Source organism: Microtus ochrogaster, linkage group LG1 (genome assembly GCF_000317375.1).
Source record: "Microtus ochrogaster isolate Prairie Vole_2 linkage group LG1, MicOch1.0, whole genome shotgun sequence".
NCBI classification, from domain to species: domain Eukaryota; kingdom Metazoa; phylum Chordata; class Mammalia; order Rodentia; family Cricetidae; genus Microtus; species Microtus ochrogaster.
In genome coordinates, this window is record NC_022027.1 from 43395971 (window position 1) to 43409603 (window position 13633).

The 13633-nt window shown below is 40.3% G+C and overlaps 1 protein-coding gene across 6 annotated transcripts in view; it reads right to left on the reverse strand.

Annotated features, from left to right (window-relative positions):
• Positions 1 to 13633, reverse strand: part of Ankrd17 (ankyrin repeat domain 17) — a 152953-nt gene that overhangs the window by 3673 nt on the left and 135647 nt on the right. For all 6 annotated transcript variants that reach the window (XM_026785104.1, XM_026785099.1, XM_026785102.1 and 3 more), the window contains 4 exons: positions 10494 to 12118; positions 7565 to 7762; positions 2664 to 2912; positions 1130 to 1308 (listed from right to left, as the gene is read on the reverse strand). In XM_026785104.1, coding sequence (XP_026640905.1) covers positions 1130 to 1308; positions 2664 to 2912; positions 7565 to 7762; positions 10494 to 12118 — 2251 coding nt within the window. The remainder of the gene's footprint in view (positions 1 to 1129; positions 1309 to 2663; positions 2913 to 7564; positions 7763 to 10493; positions 12119 to 13633) is intronic.

Sequence of the window (13633 nt, forward strand, 5' to 3'; positions counted from 1 at the left end):
CCAAAACAAACAAACAAACAAACAAAAAAGCCCTAAAACTGATTTTAACACCCCAACTGACTTTATGAACGGATAAGTTGTTTTTTTGTTTTTGGTTTTTCGAGACAGGGTTTCTCTGTAGCTTTGGAGCCTGTCCTGGAACTAGTAGACCAGGCTGGTCTCAAACTCACAGAGATCGGCCTGTCTCTGCCTCCCGAGTGCTGGGATTAAAGGTGTGCATCAACACTGCCTGGCAGGATAAATTATTCTGACAAGAGCTCATTTAACAGAATAAAGCTGGACACGACGGCCGGGAGCCAAAAGCAGGTGGATCTCTGAGTTGGAGGCTAGTCTGATCTGTAAAGTGAGTTGCACTCCAGCCAGAGCTACATGAAGAGAACCTGTCTTATGAACAAAATACAAAATGAGCACATAGTATAAAGGAGAATACCATATTCAAAGTAGTTCTAAAAAAGCAATCCATTAAAGGTATAACGGTAGCTCACGTCTGTAGTCCCAGGAGAGATGATACAGAAGACCAGAAGTTAAAGTCACCCCCAGCTATACAGAGTACTAAATGGGCTAGAAAGACAGCTCTAAAGTTCAGTTTGCTGCTCTTGCAGAATACCTGAATTTAGTTCTTAGGTCTCAATTTTGATGGCGCAAGAGTTTGTGTAATTCTAGTACCATGATCCAGTGAGTACATACATACCCACATATACACACAATTAAAAATAAAATTTGAAAAAAAAATACATATCCTAACCAAAACAAACAAAAGACTACTAAAACAAAAGTCCCCTAAATGACTAGGAAAACGATTTCTGTTTTAGCCAGTTTGACTTGTAAAAAGCCCCAACAGGAAATCACAGATGCTTATGTTTGGAAATGAGAGATAATTAGGAATAAGAAAAACATTTTGCTGGGTGATAGCGCACACCTTTAATCCCAGCAATCAGGAGACAGAGGCAGGCGGATCTCTGTGAGTTTGAGGCCAGCCTGGTCTACAATAGCAAGGTCCAGGACAGCTAGTGCTGTTACAGAGAAACCCTGTCTTGGAAAACCAAAAAATAAAAATGAAAAAAAACAAATTTTAAAAAAAGCAAAAAAGAAAACGTTTTGTAATGATGAAAATGCTTATTTGAATTACCCCAACTTTAGGAAAGTCCATGTATCCTGCAGGAACATGCTGATGGAATGTACCAGAAGGAGTTACAATTCCTGTACTGTCTCGCTCCATTGCTTGATGCTGTGAAAACACTCCCGGGTCAGACATTGGACGGTGAATCATGGGATTTCCCATGCCAGGGTTACACCAGTCAACTTTGTCTGAGGAGAAAGAAAACAAACGAGTTGATAACATTCAAAATCAATGTACAGTTTAAAAGAAATACTTTATAATTTCCATTTTATTGCAAACAGAATTCTTACAAAATAACCTATATTTTTACAGAAGTTATTTCCACATTGCTTAGTGAACAGTGTCATAAAACATAAAAAAAAAAAGACTACACACAGTAGTAGCAAATGCCTGATATAGTAAATGTGTGGATTTTTCTCACCGTAAGTTCGTGGGAAGGAACTATAGGACAATTAACAAGCTATGCCTACCTTTTGATTTTAGGCACTAACATACCCTAAGATCCATAGTATTCCTCAACATGCTACCTTGGGAATGAACATGATAGAAGCTCATTCTTGCAGGGGGTTGAGGGGAGAGAGACACAAATGAGAAAAAGATCTACCCTTAAATAGTTCTTAAAGTAAAATATTTGAAGAAATTAGATGCCGAAGATTTCAGAATGAGAACTCTGAAGTCACAAATTTCATGAATTCATGCAAAGATAACATTACACACAAAAGAGTTCTGGTAAGTAGGCTGATAGTGCAATTGGATATAGCAGTTATTTGAAAAAGGGCTATCTTGAGAAATCTTGACCTTTAGTAACCTTGAAGGATAGTGAAAGAGTCACACGAGAAATACTTTATATAAAAATTTATTCACTTAACAGAAACAACGATCACAACATTACAAAAATTAAAAAATAAAGCTGAAAGAAAGCCAAAAGATCAAAAAGGAAATACCAGTATCTTAATATGGCAAAATAAAATACAAGTAGGCTTGCATGGGGCAAGATGGCAGACAGCTGTAATTCAATCATTGTGAGGTGAAGGCAAAGAATCAGGAGTTCAAGGATAGTCTCAGCTACACAGTAAGCTCAAGGTCCGTCTAGTAAACAAGAGAGACTTAAAAAGTCACAATTCTTTATGTGCTTTGTATTATTTTCAGAGGTGAGTAGGTGCAGTAGGAAGGACCACATGAAACCAGAAAAGAAGCTGATTAGTCTAACTGAAGAAACAGGCTAATTCCTTGAAAGGAACTATGAGAAAAAAGAGAGATGGCTCAGTGGTTAAGGGCACTGGCCGCACTTTCAGAGGAACTGAGTTCGATTCCCAGCACCCAGATGGCAGCTGACAACTGGATATAACTCCAGTTTCAGGGGATCCAATCCTTGCATCTGGCTTCCTTAGGCACCAGGTACACAAATATTGCACAGACATACACGCAGAAAAAAACACACGCACGTAAACAAAATCCCAAAAAAATCAAAATAATGTGAAATTTATTAAAAGATAGCTAAACAAATAAATTTACCTTCCAGTAATATGACAGTATATCATACCTTGATTGCCACCAATCCCTTCAAAGGACCAGATGCCACTATGTCCTACTGATGTAGACAAATTACTCCCAATAACAGATGGAGCTGAAGTTCCAGTTTGCCTGATACGTGCAGAACGTTCAGTCCCAATAGGGACCGGAACTTTCCTGTCCTGAGAGACATTGCTGGGCTTTTCGGACCCTAAAGGTACTGATGATGGGGCAGGAGACGGTGCACGAACGCCAGAGGATACCGACTGTGCGGGAGACTCTGGAAAATGATATTTTGAAATAGAATACAGGTACTCTGTAGAATATTTAATTTTGTAAAACCAAATCTCAAATTCTGAAGATGTTTTAAAATATACATTTTCCCAAGGAAAGCTGAGATATAAGAATAATACTTTTAATTAATTTTTGATTTGCATCCAAAGAAATGAAGTTCTCTGAATCATTTTTAAATATATACACCATTATACTTCATTTACTCCCATTACTTTCTGACCCCTCCTCCCCTCTCCCTCTTCTTATATCCCCTTTCTTCTTTCAAATAACTTTCTCTTCTGCTTTAAGAACAGTGTTTAAGCTGAGCATGATGGTGCACATCTGTCACTACAGAGCTCCAGAGGTTCAATCAGTCAAGGTAACTGCAGCTGGGCGTGATAGCACAAACACCTTTAATCCTAGCACTCTAGAGGCAGAGACAGGTGAGTTCAATCAAAGGTAGACTGGTCTACATAGTAAGTTCCAGGATAGCCAAGACAATATAGTGAGACCCTGTCTCAAATAAAACAAAATAGAGGATGACTACAAGTTCAAGGCTAGCCTAAGCTATATAATAAGACTGTCTTTAAAAAGCAATCTCTCTGTGTGTGTGTGTATATATATATATAAACAACATACACACACACACACACAATTTGTAGCCAGGTTTTAATGTGTTTGTGTGTGTGTATACACTACTGTGTGTGTGTGTGTGTATATATATATATATACACATATACATACACACATACACTATACATGCATGCATGTATAGTAATTAATGTATAGTAATTTAGTTTAATGACACAGTGCTTGCCTGGCAACCATGAGACCCTGGGCTCAACCCTCAATACCGTGCACATGTGCTCATGTTTTATAAAAAACCACATACTTTATGGTAAACTATAACAATCTCAATGCTATAAAAGTGGTCAATTGTTCATTTAATAAATCATCAGCTTAATTAATATTTAATTAAGTTAATACTTGCTGCTAAAATATAAAACCAAAGCAATTAAAAGAACAATGTTTAAATTAAGTGTGTGCCCACTTAGTCCAGGCTGGCATTGGGCACCCTATACAGCAAAGGATAATGTGTCTGAATGTGGTATATGCACTTGTTCCTGTGCAGGTGTGCGTGCCACAGTCACAGAAGGATGTTAGGTATCCTGCTCTGTCACTCTGCCTTTGAGACAGGGTTCCCCAGTGGAGCTGGAGCTAGGCTGGTAGGCAGCATGCTCTAAGGGATTTCTTTCCTGGATCTACCCCTCACAATTCTGGGGTTTCAGGCAAGAGTACAGGCCTCCCTGCCTTGTTTTCTACTTGAATGCTGGGATCTGAAATCAGGTCCTTCTCTTTACACAGCCAAGTATTCTTACCCAGCAATACAATTAATTCTTCAGTCCTTGACCCTAAACTTCAGGTCCTTCTATTTCTACCTCCTGAGTGCTAGGCGCTAAAATTCTAGGAACCTGCTGCCATGCCTGGTTTATGCAGTGCTGGAGAGCAAATCCAAGATCTTGTTTATGCTAGGCAAGCACTTTACCAAATGAGCTACATCCAAAGTTTCCTCAAACTGTAATCTTTGCAAGCACCTGCTTTTGGTGTTGAGATGGTCTAAATGAGAATGACTCCCTGTATGCTATTATGTTAGAATACTTAGCCCCCAGTTGGTTCAACTGCTTGAAAATGATTAGGAGGTATGGTCTTGTTGGAGAAGATGTGTCACTGGAAATGGGCTTTGAGGTTTCAAAGACCCAAGCGCACACCTTTAATCCCAGCACTCTGGAGGCAGAGGCAGGTATGTCTGTGAGTTCCAAGGCAGCCTGATCTACATGTAGTATGTTTCAGGGCAGCTAGGGCTTTGTAGAGAAACTATGTCTTAAAAAACAAAAACCAAACCCCAAAACTCAAGCAATTCCCAGTAATTCGTCTCTGTCTCTTTGCCTCACATCTACGGGAGAGTTCTACACTCTTAGCTACTCTCCTGCATCATGCCTCCCCCCTGCCATGCATGATGCATATGGACTCTCACCCTCTGGAATAATAAGGTCCCTATGAACTTTCTTCTGTAAGTTGTCTTGACCATGATGTCTCTTCAGAGAAACAAAAACATAACTAAGACAGAAAAAAGATGGTTCCAGGGGATGCCTATGGCTGCAACATGCCCAAACATGCTCCTTTTTTTGGAAGATTGTGGAAGACTTTGGAACTTTAGACTCGGAAAGTGAACACTCCAGGAGGCACTTAATGGGCCATCCTAATATGGATGAACAAGACAGTAGAGCTGAGAGCTATGCTTACTATGGAGACTCAGTTCAATGTTTCAGAGGGGAACAACAGCAGCAATGTGAGTAGACACCATTCATGTGACATTCTGACAAAAATTGCACTTGTCCTAAGAATCTGCCTGAGACCAAAAAGTTTTGGACTAATTTCATCTGCAGAAGAGATTTCCACAGGGCCTAATACTTGACTTTGTCACTTGGTGGCTAGGAATCATTCTTATTCAGTTCTACAATGAAAAAGAGCAAGCTGGGCAAAAAGAGATGCAAACTGTACAGTTGGAGGAGAAAGGGGGAACCAGGAAACTTAATATTGGACCCAAGGCTTATGCTGAAAGAGATTAGGAGAAACTCTGCACAGAATGCAATGAAAAAAGTGGTGCCCTCAGGGGAAGACCCCACCAGCTAAGCTTCCAATTTAACAAGACAACGATAAGAAATCACAGGAAAGCACATACCACACAGGAAGGCAACAAACAACTCTTGGGCAAATGTAACTCAAGGAGGGGCCAGCTTCTACCCCCAAGCAAACAGAGGACTTTGACAGCATAAGCATGCAGTTCTGGCTTTAAAGGAGTAAGGGGGTTATGGAATCTTTCTCCATGGTTAAGGGAAGCCACTGAAGACAGCAGTGTGGACACAAGTAGAACCAACTTGAAAAAGAGAAGAGTGTAGCAGTCAGCAAAGCTGGGAGGGCAGAACCATCTAAGCTCTTTGACAACAGCTAAGACTAACAGGATTTGGAATTTGCCCTACTGGGTTTCGGGCTCAGTTTGGTACAGTATTTCCTTGCTATGGTTCCCTTCCTCCCTTCTGGAATGGTAATGTATATTCTCTGTCATTTAATGTTGTACGTATGCAATTTGGTTTTTTTTTTTAATTTTTATGGGGGGGGTATAATTAAGAAATTGCTTTGTGTCTAGAAGAAACCTTAGACTTTAAAGTCTTTAGACTGAAATACTACAGGGACATAACACATTTAAAGCTGTTCTAAGTGCACTTTGTATTATGATATAGCCACAACCCCATGGGTTGTATGAATGAGAACGCCCCTCACAAATTCATGTTTGATCATATGTACCTAGTTGATAGAGCTGTCTGAGAAGGTCTGGGAGGCCTGGTCTTGGAAGAGGTGTGACACTGGTGGTAGGCAGAAGTTTCTAAAGTCTAAGCCATTCCCATTTAGCAGTGCTCACCCTCCCCAGCTCTTATGCTCATACATGAGCTCGAGGCCTCTGCCTCCCAAATACTGGGATTAAAGTGTGCTACCACTGCTCAGGCTGCAGTACTTCTTAAAAGAAAATGAAGAAAACAAAAATGAGAACACAGCTCTTCAAATGTTCAGTTTTTGTTTTGCTTAATGTATTTGGAGTTTCTGCGACTCGACTGTTGATACAGTAAGAATATAATACTCTAATACTGTACAGGGTCAGTTTGTTTTGCTATGCAGCTTAGGTAAAGAAGATGTAAATGTGGAAAAAGATATGTGGTATTTACACAGCAAGTGTTTGTATTGTATGGGAGACCATTTTCACAGTTCTGTCCAGGCTACTTTGGAATTCACTAGTGTTGACCAGTTGAGGCTGGTCATAACACAAACTCTAGTACTTCAGTCTTTAAAGTAGTTAGAATTACAACTAAGTCCCATCATCATGCTAGGCTCAATAGTCACTCTTTTTGTAAAGCTAGAAATCTTTCTGCTCACTAGTTGTATTTAAAAAGTAAATGTAAATTAACAGAGTAAATGGGAGTGAGGTAGGGATGTGCTCAAATAGTAGAACACATACCTCTTCTACAAGATACCCTGGTTTTATCATCATGTACCATTAAATAAGTAGGTTTTAAAAACAGTTTTAGATTTTCTTTTATGTGTATGAATGTTTTGACTTCATATATATATGTGTGCACCACATGTGTGCCTGGTGCCCATGAAGGTCAGAAGGGGTGATGCTCTGGAATTGGAGTTGCAGACAGTTATCATATAGGTACCGGGAATCAAAGCAGGGTCTCCAACAGCAGTAAGCGCTACTAACCCATCGCTCCAGTCCCAATAAATAGTTTTTAAATCTACAAATTTTATTGATATTACATAGACCCAAGATTTAGAAATTTTATTTTATTTTTTTACAACATAAAATGTTGGTGAAGTTAAAAGTCCCAAACTTGGAATGAACAGCAGTAGCATGTGCCTCTACGTCCAGCCTGTGGGAACTGGAAGGAGAAAGATCAGATTCAAGGTCATCCTTGACTAAATGGTGAGTTTGAGGCTAGCCTAGTCTCTAGGACAGTCTGTCTCAATATCCTATACTTGAAGAGCTCGAGCACCTTTGTTTATAAGAAAATAGCTTTTTCTTTCGGGATACAGATCACTCACCATTTGATGCTGATGAACATGGAGTCAATAAACTAAGTGGGGAAAAATGCTGTCTGTTAAAGTTAGCAGCTGCAGATGCTCCTCCAAGAGGTGCTCCAGGCCCATACATTTGACCTCCTGAAAGACTTGAAGCAAAGTTTCCCAAATGTGTAGAAGAAGGCGTCACAGAACCATATGGTGAGTCTATGTTGACAATACCTGTAATGTAAAAGATCACCATTACTGACTAACTCTCCCGAGAAGAGATCACTGGGAAAAGCACACAAGTATTTTAGTCACTTAAAAAAAATTCATTTTCGGCTCTTTAATAAATTCAAGGCCATTCAAGGCCAGTTTCTTTCTCTCCCTCCCCACCCCCCAACAAAATCTCACAAGGTCATACACTTCATGAGGTTGAGAATGGCCACATGACAAGTTTAAGGGCAACCTAGGCTACAGCAAGACCCATTCTCAAAACCACTCCCTCATTAAAAGATATGAACAAATGAATAATGAGTGAGAGAGTAATATTTTACTCTGCATTTTATTCTTAATTTTTTTTAAAAACTTTCATTTATCTATGTTTTTATTTTTCTGACAGGGTCTCTATGTACTTCTAGCTGTCCTGGAACTTACTATGTAGACCGGGCCGGCCTTAATTCAAGAGATCCACCTCCCTCCCCTCTGATTCCACGATAGGATTAATGACGTGTGCCACCACCACCACCAGTCTAAAAAAATTTTTTTTAAGGAAGTGTTAAGGCTGGGAAGTTGTAGGTGGCAAAACACTTGCTGTTCTTGCAGAGGACCTAGAATTGGATTCACACGATTAATCAACGACAACTCCAGCTCCGTGGGAACCAACACCTCTTCTGACTTCCCTGGGCTCCTGGCACACATTTGTGCACATATATTGATGCAAGGAATGAATACACAGATATAGAAACAGGTATAATTCTTCTGAGTTCCAGGTCAGCCACATTTACTGAGTTTAGGCCAGCGAGGTCTATACAGTAAGATGTTCTTAAAAAACAAAACCCAACAACAATTAAACAAATAAAGCCAGCTTCAGATGGTTCACTACAGCACTGAGGCTAAGGAGGGGAATCTCATCACTTCTTAGCCTACTAAGTTCAAAGGTGGTTGTGAAGTCTGAGACAAGCATGCCCTATATGGTGAACTCCACGGCATTCTAGCCCATAGTGTCCACCTCTCACATGGATTTTCTCAATTACTTGACATGCTCAGGCTAACCCACAATAGTTTCTTCCAATAGATCTCTTCTAAAGGATCTCTGCTGAGCTATGGTAGTGTATGCCTTTAATCCCAGCACTTAGAAAGCAGAAGCAGGCAGATCTCTGAGTTCAGGGACAGCCTGGATTACAGAGTAAGTTACCAGACACCATGGCTATACAAGAGAAACCAAAAAAGCCAGATTCTCTTGATATTCTGGGATAGAAATGAACTCAACACATAGCCAAAGATCACAGTGAACCCAAAGTGCTAGAAATACAAAAGCACGCACTACCATGCTGATTCAAAAGTGCATTAGTTCTAAATGCAATCTGACATCCTGCAACAAATCCTAAAAACAGGAAAAGTAGTTATCTGAATACTATAAAATCTATTGTCAACTACCTAATACTAATTTCTTCTTTTTGGTATATTATCATAATCGACTAAAGTATTTACACAAGAAACTGAAATTGTTTTATAAATCTAAAAATAAGTGAAAAGTTAAAAAGCAGTAACATAATTAGAAAATGTTTAGATTCCCAATGCTGTCCAAAAGAACTTCCCTTGAAATAGAAATATTCTACAATTTTGCTGTACAACATGGCAGCCACTTAGTCCACAGTGCTTACAGCTGGACTAAGAAGATAGTGTTATTTTGAAACAGGGTCACAATATGTAGCCCTGGCTGGCCTGGATCTCACTGAGATCAGCCTGCCTCTGCCTCCTAAGGCTGAGAATAAAGGTATTCACATCTGGTGAATTTTCACTGAGTTAAATAGAAATAAAAGGGACACCTAATGGTTACCACATTAGATGGCATATATCATTTTAAAATGAGAAAGATGTCCAAAAAACAGAAATGAATTTGAATTTAATAAAACTGGTAGTATTTTGGTGTCAGCTGGCATTTCCTTATTAATATAAAACCTATGGGTTTTTTTTTTTTCTCTTTCTTTTGAGACAGGATCTCCTGTAGCTAAAGCAGTCAAGATCAGACTGTAGCTGAAATGACTTTCCATGTGCAGGGATTACATGCATGCATCACCATGCCCTTCTGTTGTCTTTTTCAAGATAGGGTATGATGACTGGTCTCAAACTATAGGCTATTCTTCAGCTTCCTGAGTTGCTTCCAATCTCAAAAAAAACAAAAAAAACCAAAAAAACAAAAACAAAAACCCCTAAATCCTTTTTCTTCTTTGTTTCAAGGGGGGTGAAAGGGAGGGGAAGATGAGACCTACTAATGTATTTAAGATTAAATTTACTATAGCCTTTAAAAAATTTTAAAATAAAAACACCACACTAAATGCTCATGCTACACAAACGTATAAAGGACTGCAACTGTCTTGGGCTTGGGGTGTAGCTCGTTGTAAAGAAAACACTTGTCTAGCAGGCATAAATGAATGGGTCAAACTCCTCATGCCACAAATACAAAAAAAAAAAACCAAGCAAACAAAAAACCAAAAACACCAGGCCCCACAGCCCACACCTTTAATCCCACACTCAGGGAACAGATGTTTGAATTCCAGTCCAGTCGTCCAGCCAGGGCTATGTAGCTAGACCCTGTTTCAAAAACAACAGCAGAGCAACAAACCACCCCCTCTGTCCATGTAACCTACTTATAGAGAAAATACATCAGAATATAGCCAAATTTTTCCTAGCGTCCATGTGAAGTGGTAGTAAGTAGAGAATGTAAAAATAAAATAAACATACTCACCTGAGGGACTTGGAGCAGGTCTCTGTAATGGTGGCCTAAAACCTGGTGCTTTGGAAGTATCAGACTGATGTAAAGGATCCGAATTTGGCAAATAAGAGGACTTTCCAGACAGCATGGATTCTGGTGTTGACTGAGATGAAACAACAGAGCCTCCCCAGAAGGCATGAGCATTCGTAGGGTTATTTTCAAACAGTGTGCTAAAGGGCCCAAATGGTAAAGGGGCACTGAAGTTGGGAACAACAGGCTTATTTGCTGGATGTACTGAATTCTGACAAGCACTTTGTGTACTTAAGGTCGAAGGTAGCTGGACAGAGGAGGGGACACTATGAGGTCTTTTAATGTGATTGACATTGAGGACTGCAACAGATGAATTCTGCACTGGAGCTGGATTCTTGTGAGGGGCAGTTGTGCCATGAGAAGGTGGTCGGACAGCAGGGGTTTCCATTTTAGGAGGCTGGGAACATCCCATCTGTGTTTGAGGCATAGGGTATGGCACAGGCGCAGTAGAAGGCACCACCACTGGAGCAGAACTTGTTGCTGTGGGAGGAACAGTCATTCTCACATCCGGGGAAGGAACCTGAGACTGCTGAAGAGGGGGTCTTGGCTCCTGAGCAACAGGTCCCGGAGGCTGCTGCTGAGTGGAATGACCTGATGAGCTCCCACAACTGCTGCTGTGTGGAGGCCTGGTTGAGGTTTCAACTACTGGCGGACTACTTGCTTCCTGTTCGGAAGAAGATGCCCCTTTATTTGGGGATGCTGCTCCACAATCCAAAGGGCTATTTCTAGAAACCCCTCCTGGCTGGGCTGGTGGTGATGGGGAAGATGGGGAGGATACTGGGTAGTGTTCTTTGGCAGTAGGCATAGGATATGTGGCATTTGTGGGTGCAGTGCTGTTGTTGCTTGCTGTAGTTGTGACTGTTGTGGTTGTGGCATTGGATGTCTTCACAACTGTGACAAAAAGCTGCCTTCTGACGGAAGGAGAACTTGGACTGCCATTTGAAGATGTACCAGGCACCGCTGAAGCTGATGAACTGGCTGTAGTTGTTGGACTTGAAGTTAAAGAACCTGCTGAATTCACCTGAGAACCACTGCTATTCTGATTGCTATGGCGAGGCACCATGTGAGGCTTAGGCGAGTTAGTAGCTCTGGCAGGGCTCAACGGCCTGACAGGAAAAGGACCCCAAGTGGACTGAGCTGGTGGAAAAGTACCTCCAAAGTGGGTCATGGGCAACCTTGGTGGACGGATCTGCTGGAAAGTCTGAGCAGCAAGCAAAGCATGTGCAAACTGGGGAGGAGGGTATGCTAATGGAAGAGAAACCGGAAAACCAGGCCTCACATTATTCACTGGGTTCTTAATGGTTTTGTGAGTGGATGCAGAAGAAATAGCAGGCACAGTGAGTGCTGTGGCAGTTTGAGATGTCGATGACAGAGCTACAGTCGTCATTTTAATTCCCATTAAGGAACTATTAGCAGCAGTGGTGGTAGGTGCTGATGACCCTATTTTGGAATTTGCTGAGGAGCTTTTCAAACGATTCTTTGGAATAAGTTCATCAATTTCTTTGTCTGGATCCTTGATCAAAGCATTGATCAACTGAGTTGCTTGTCTTGTTGATTCAGTGCCACCCCTGTATGTTGATCAACAGACAAAAACAAATGCCAAGAGTTAGCCCCAATTTCAGTATTTTCTAGTAATATAAAGTCATTTGTGCGCAGATAGCCTCACACACACACAAAAACACACACACCAGATAAGCTGAAGCGTGCAAGGGACATAGTCTTATCAATTTTTAGGTCTTCTGGAAACAATAAATTATTTTGAATTAATGCTAAGCTTCAGAAGATCAGCAATTTTTATCTTCCTTTTTGGTATGCAAGCTTTCCCAAGCTAGCTAAGTTCCCTGTCACTAACCTATACAACTACCTTAATTGACTTTCTTTTAAAAAGACTTCTTTATGTTCACACATAGAAGCGCTCGGATGGTTGTAAGGCACTACGTAGGTGCTAGGAACTGGATCCAGGTATCCTGCAATGACTGCTGAGTCACTGCACCACGCCCTATATTTATTAAATGAAAAATTCATTTTCCTGTTGTTTCCTTAGACTAAGATATTTTCCCTGCTGGATGGTGGTAGCACACACCTTTACAGTGCTTGGAGGCAGAGGCAGGCAGATCTCTGTGAGTTCGAGGCCAGTTTGGTCCACAGAGCGAGTTCTAGGACTGACTCCATAGCTACCGGGAAACCCCATCTCAAAAAACCAAAAATAAACAAACAAACAAATAAATAAATAAATCCCATCTGAAGACATTTTATTGTTAAGGAAGTCAATTATACACAAAAGCTTGCGTAGCATACACTACTACAAAGTTATATAGCTGGTCAACAACTAGGAGTGGTAGTTAACACCTTTAGTACCAGTAGAGAGGTGACCTCTGTGAGTTTAAGGCCAGTCTAAACTACATCCTGAGATCTGGTCTTAAAGAAAAAGGGGAGAGAAAGTTAAGCCTAGAATGGTGATGTAAGCCTTTAATGTGAACACTTAGAGCAGGCAGAGTCTCTAAGTTTAAAGACAGTCCGGTATAGTGAGTTCCAGGATAGACGGGGCTACATAGACATCCTGCCCAAAAAGTTTAAATAAATAAAAATAAAATCAATACTAAAACAATTTAAGTAAGAAGTTGGAAGTGGGAATTTATGTTCAGTCTTTAGCATAACAAAATCAAAGAACAAAACACCAATGTAAGCAAACATGGAAAACTCTACAACTAGCAGAGAAAAGCTTACTACATATTCCTAAATATCTTCCCTATTAATAGTATTATAATCCCTTAGGGAAGATCTCTCAAAATGAGCTAGGAATCCCAGTAATGTCAACAATGACAGTGACAGCAAACTGTCATGCTGGGTCTTCAGGAAAACATTTGATGAGGTCATGTATGGAAACCTCAGAAACAAATGATCCAGAAAAAGCACCTGTTTGTCTTTTCTCTGGATATGGCAGGTTGTGACAACCTAGCTACTTTAGCAGAGGGAAAAGCCAGAAAAGAAGAAAAGATGAATAGGAAATGGATTAAGTACACAATGCAAAAAAGTACCTGCTTCTCCTTTTAAAGATTTATTTATTTATTTATTTATTTATT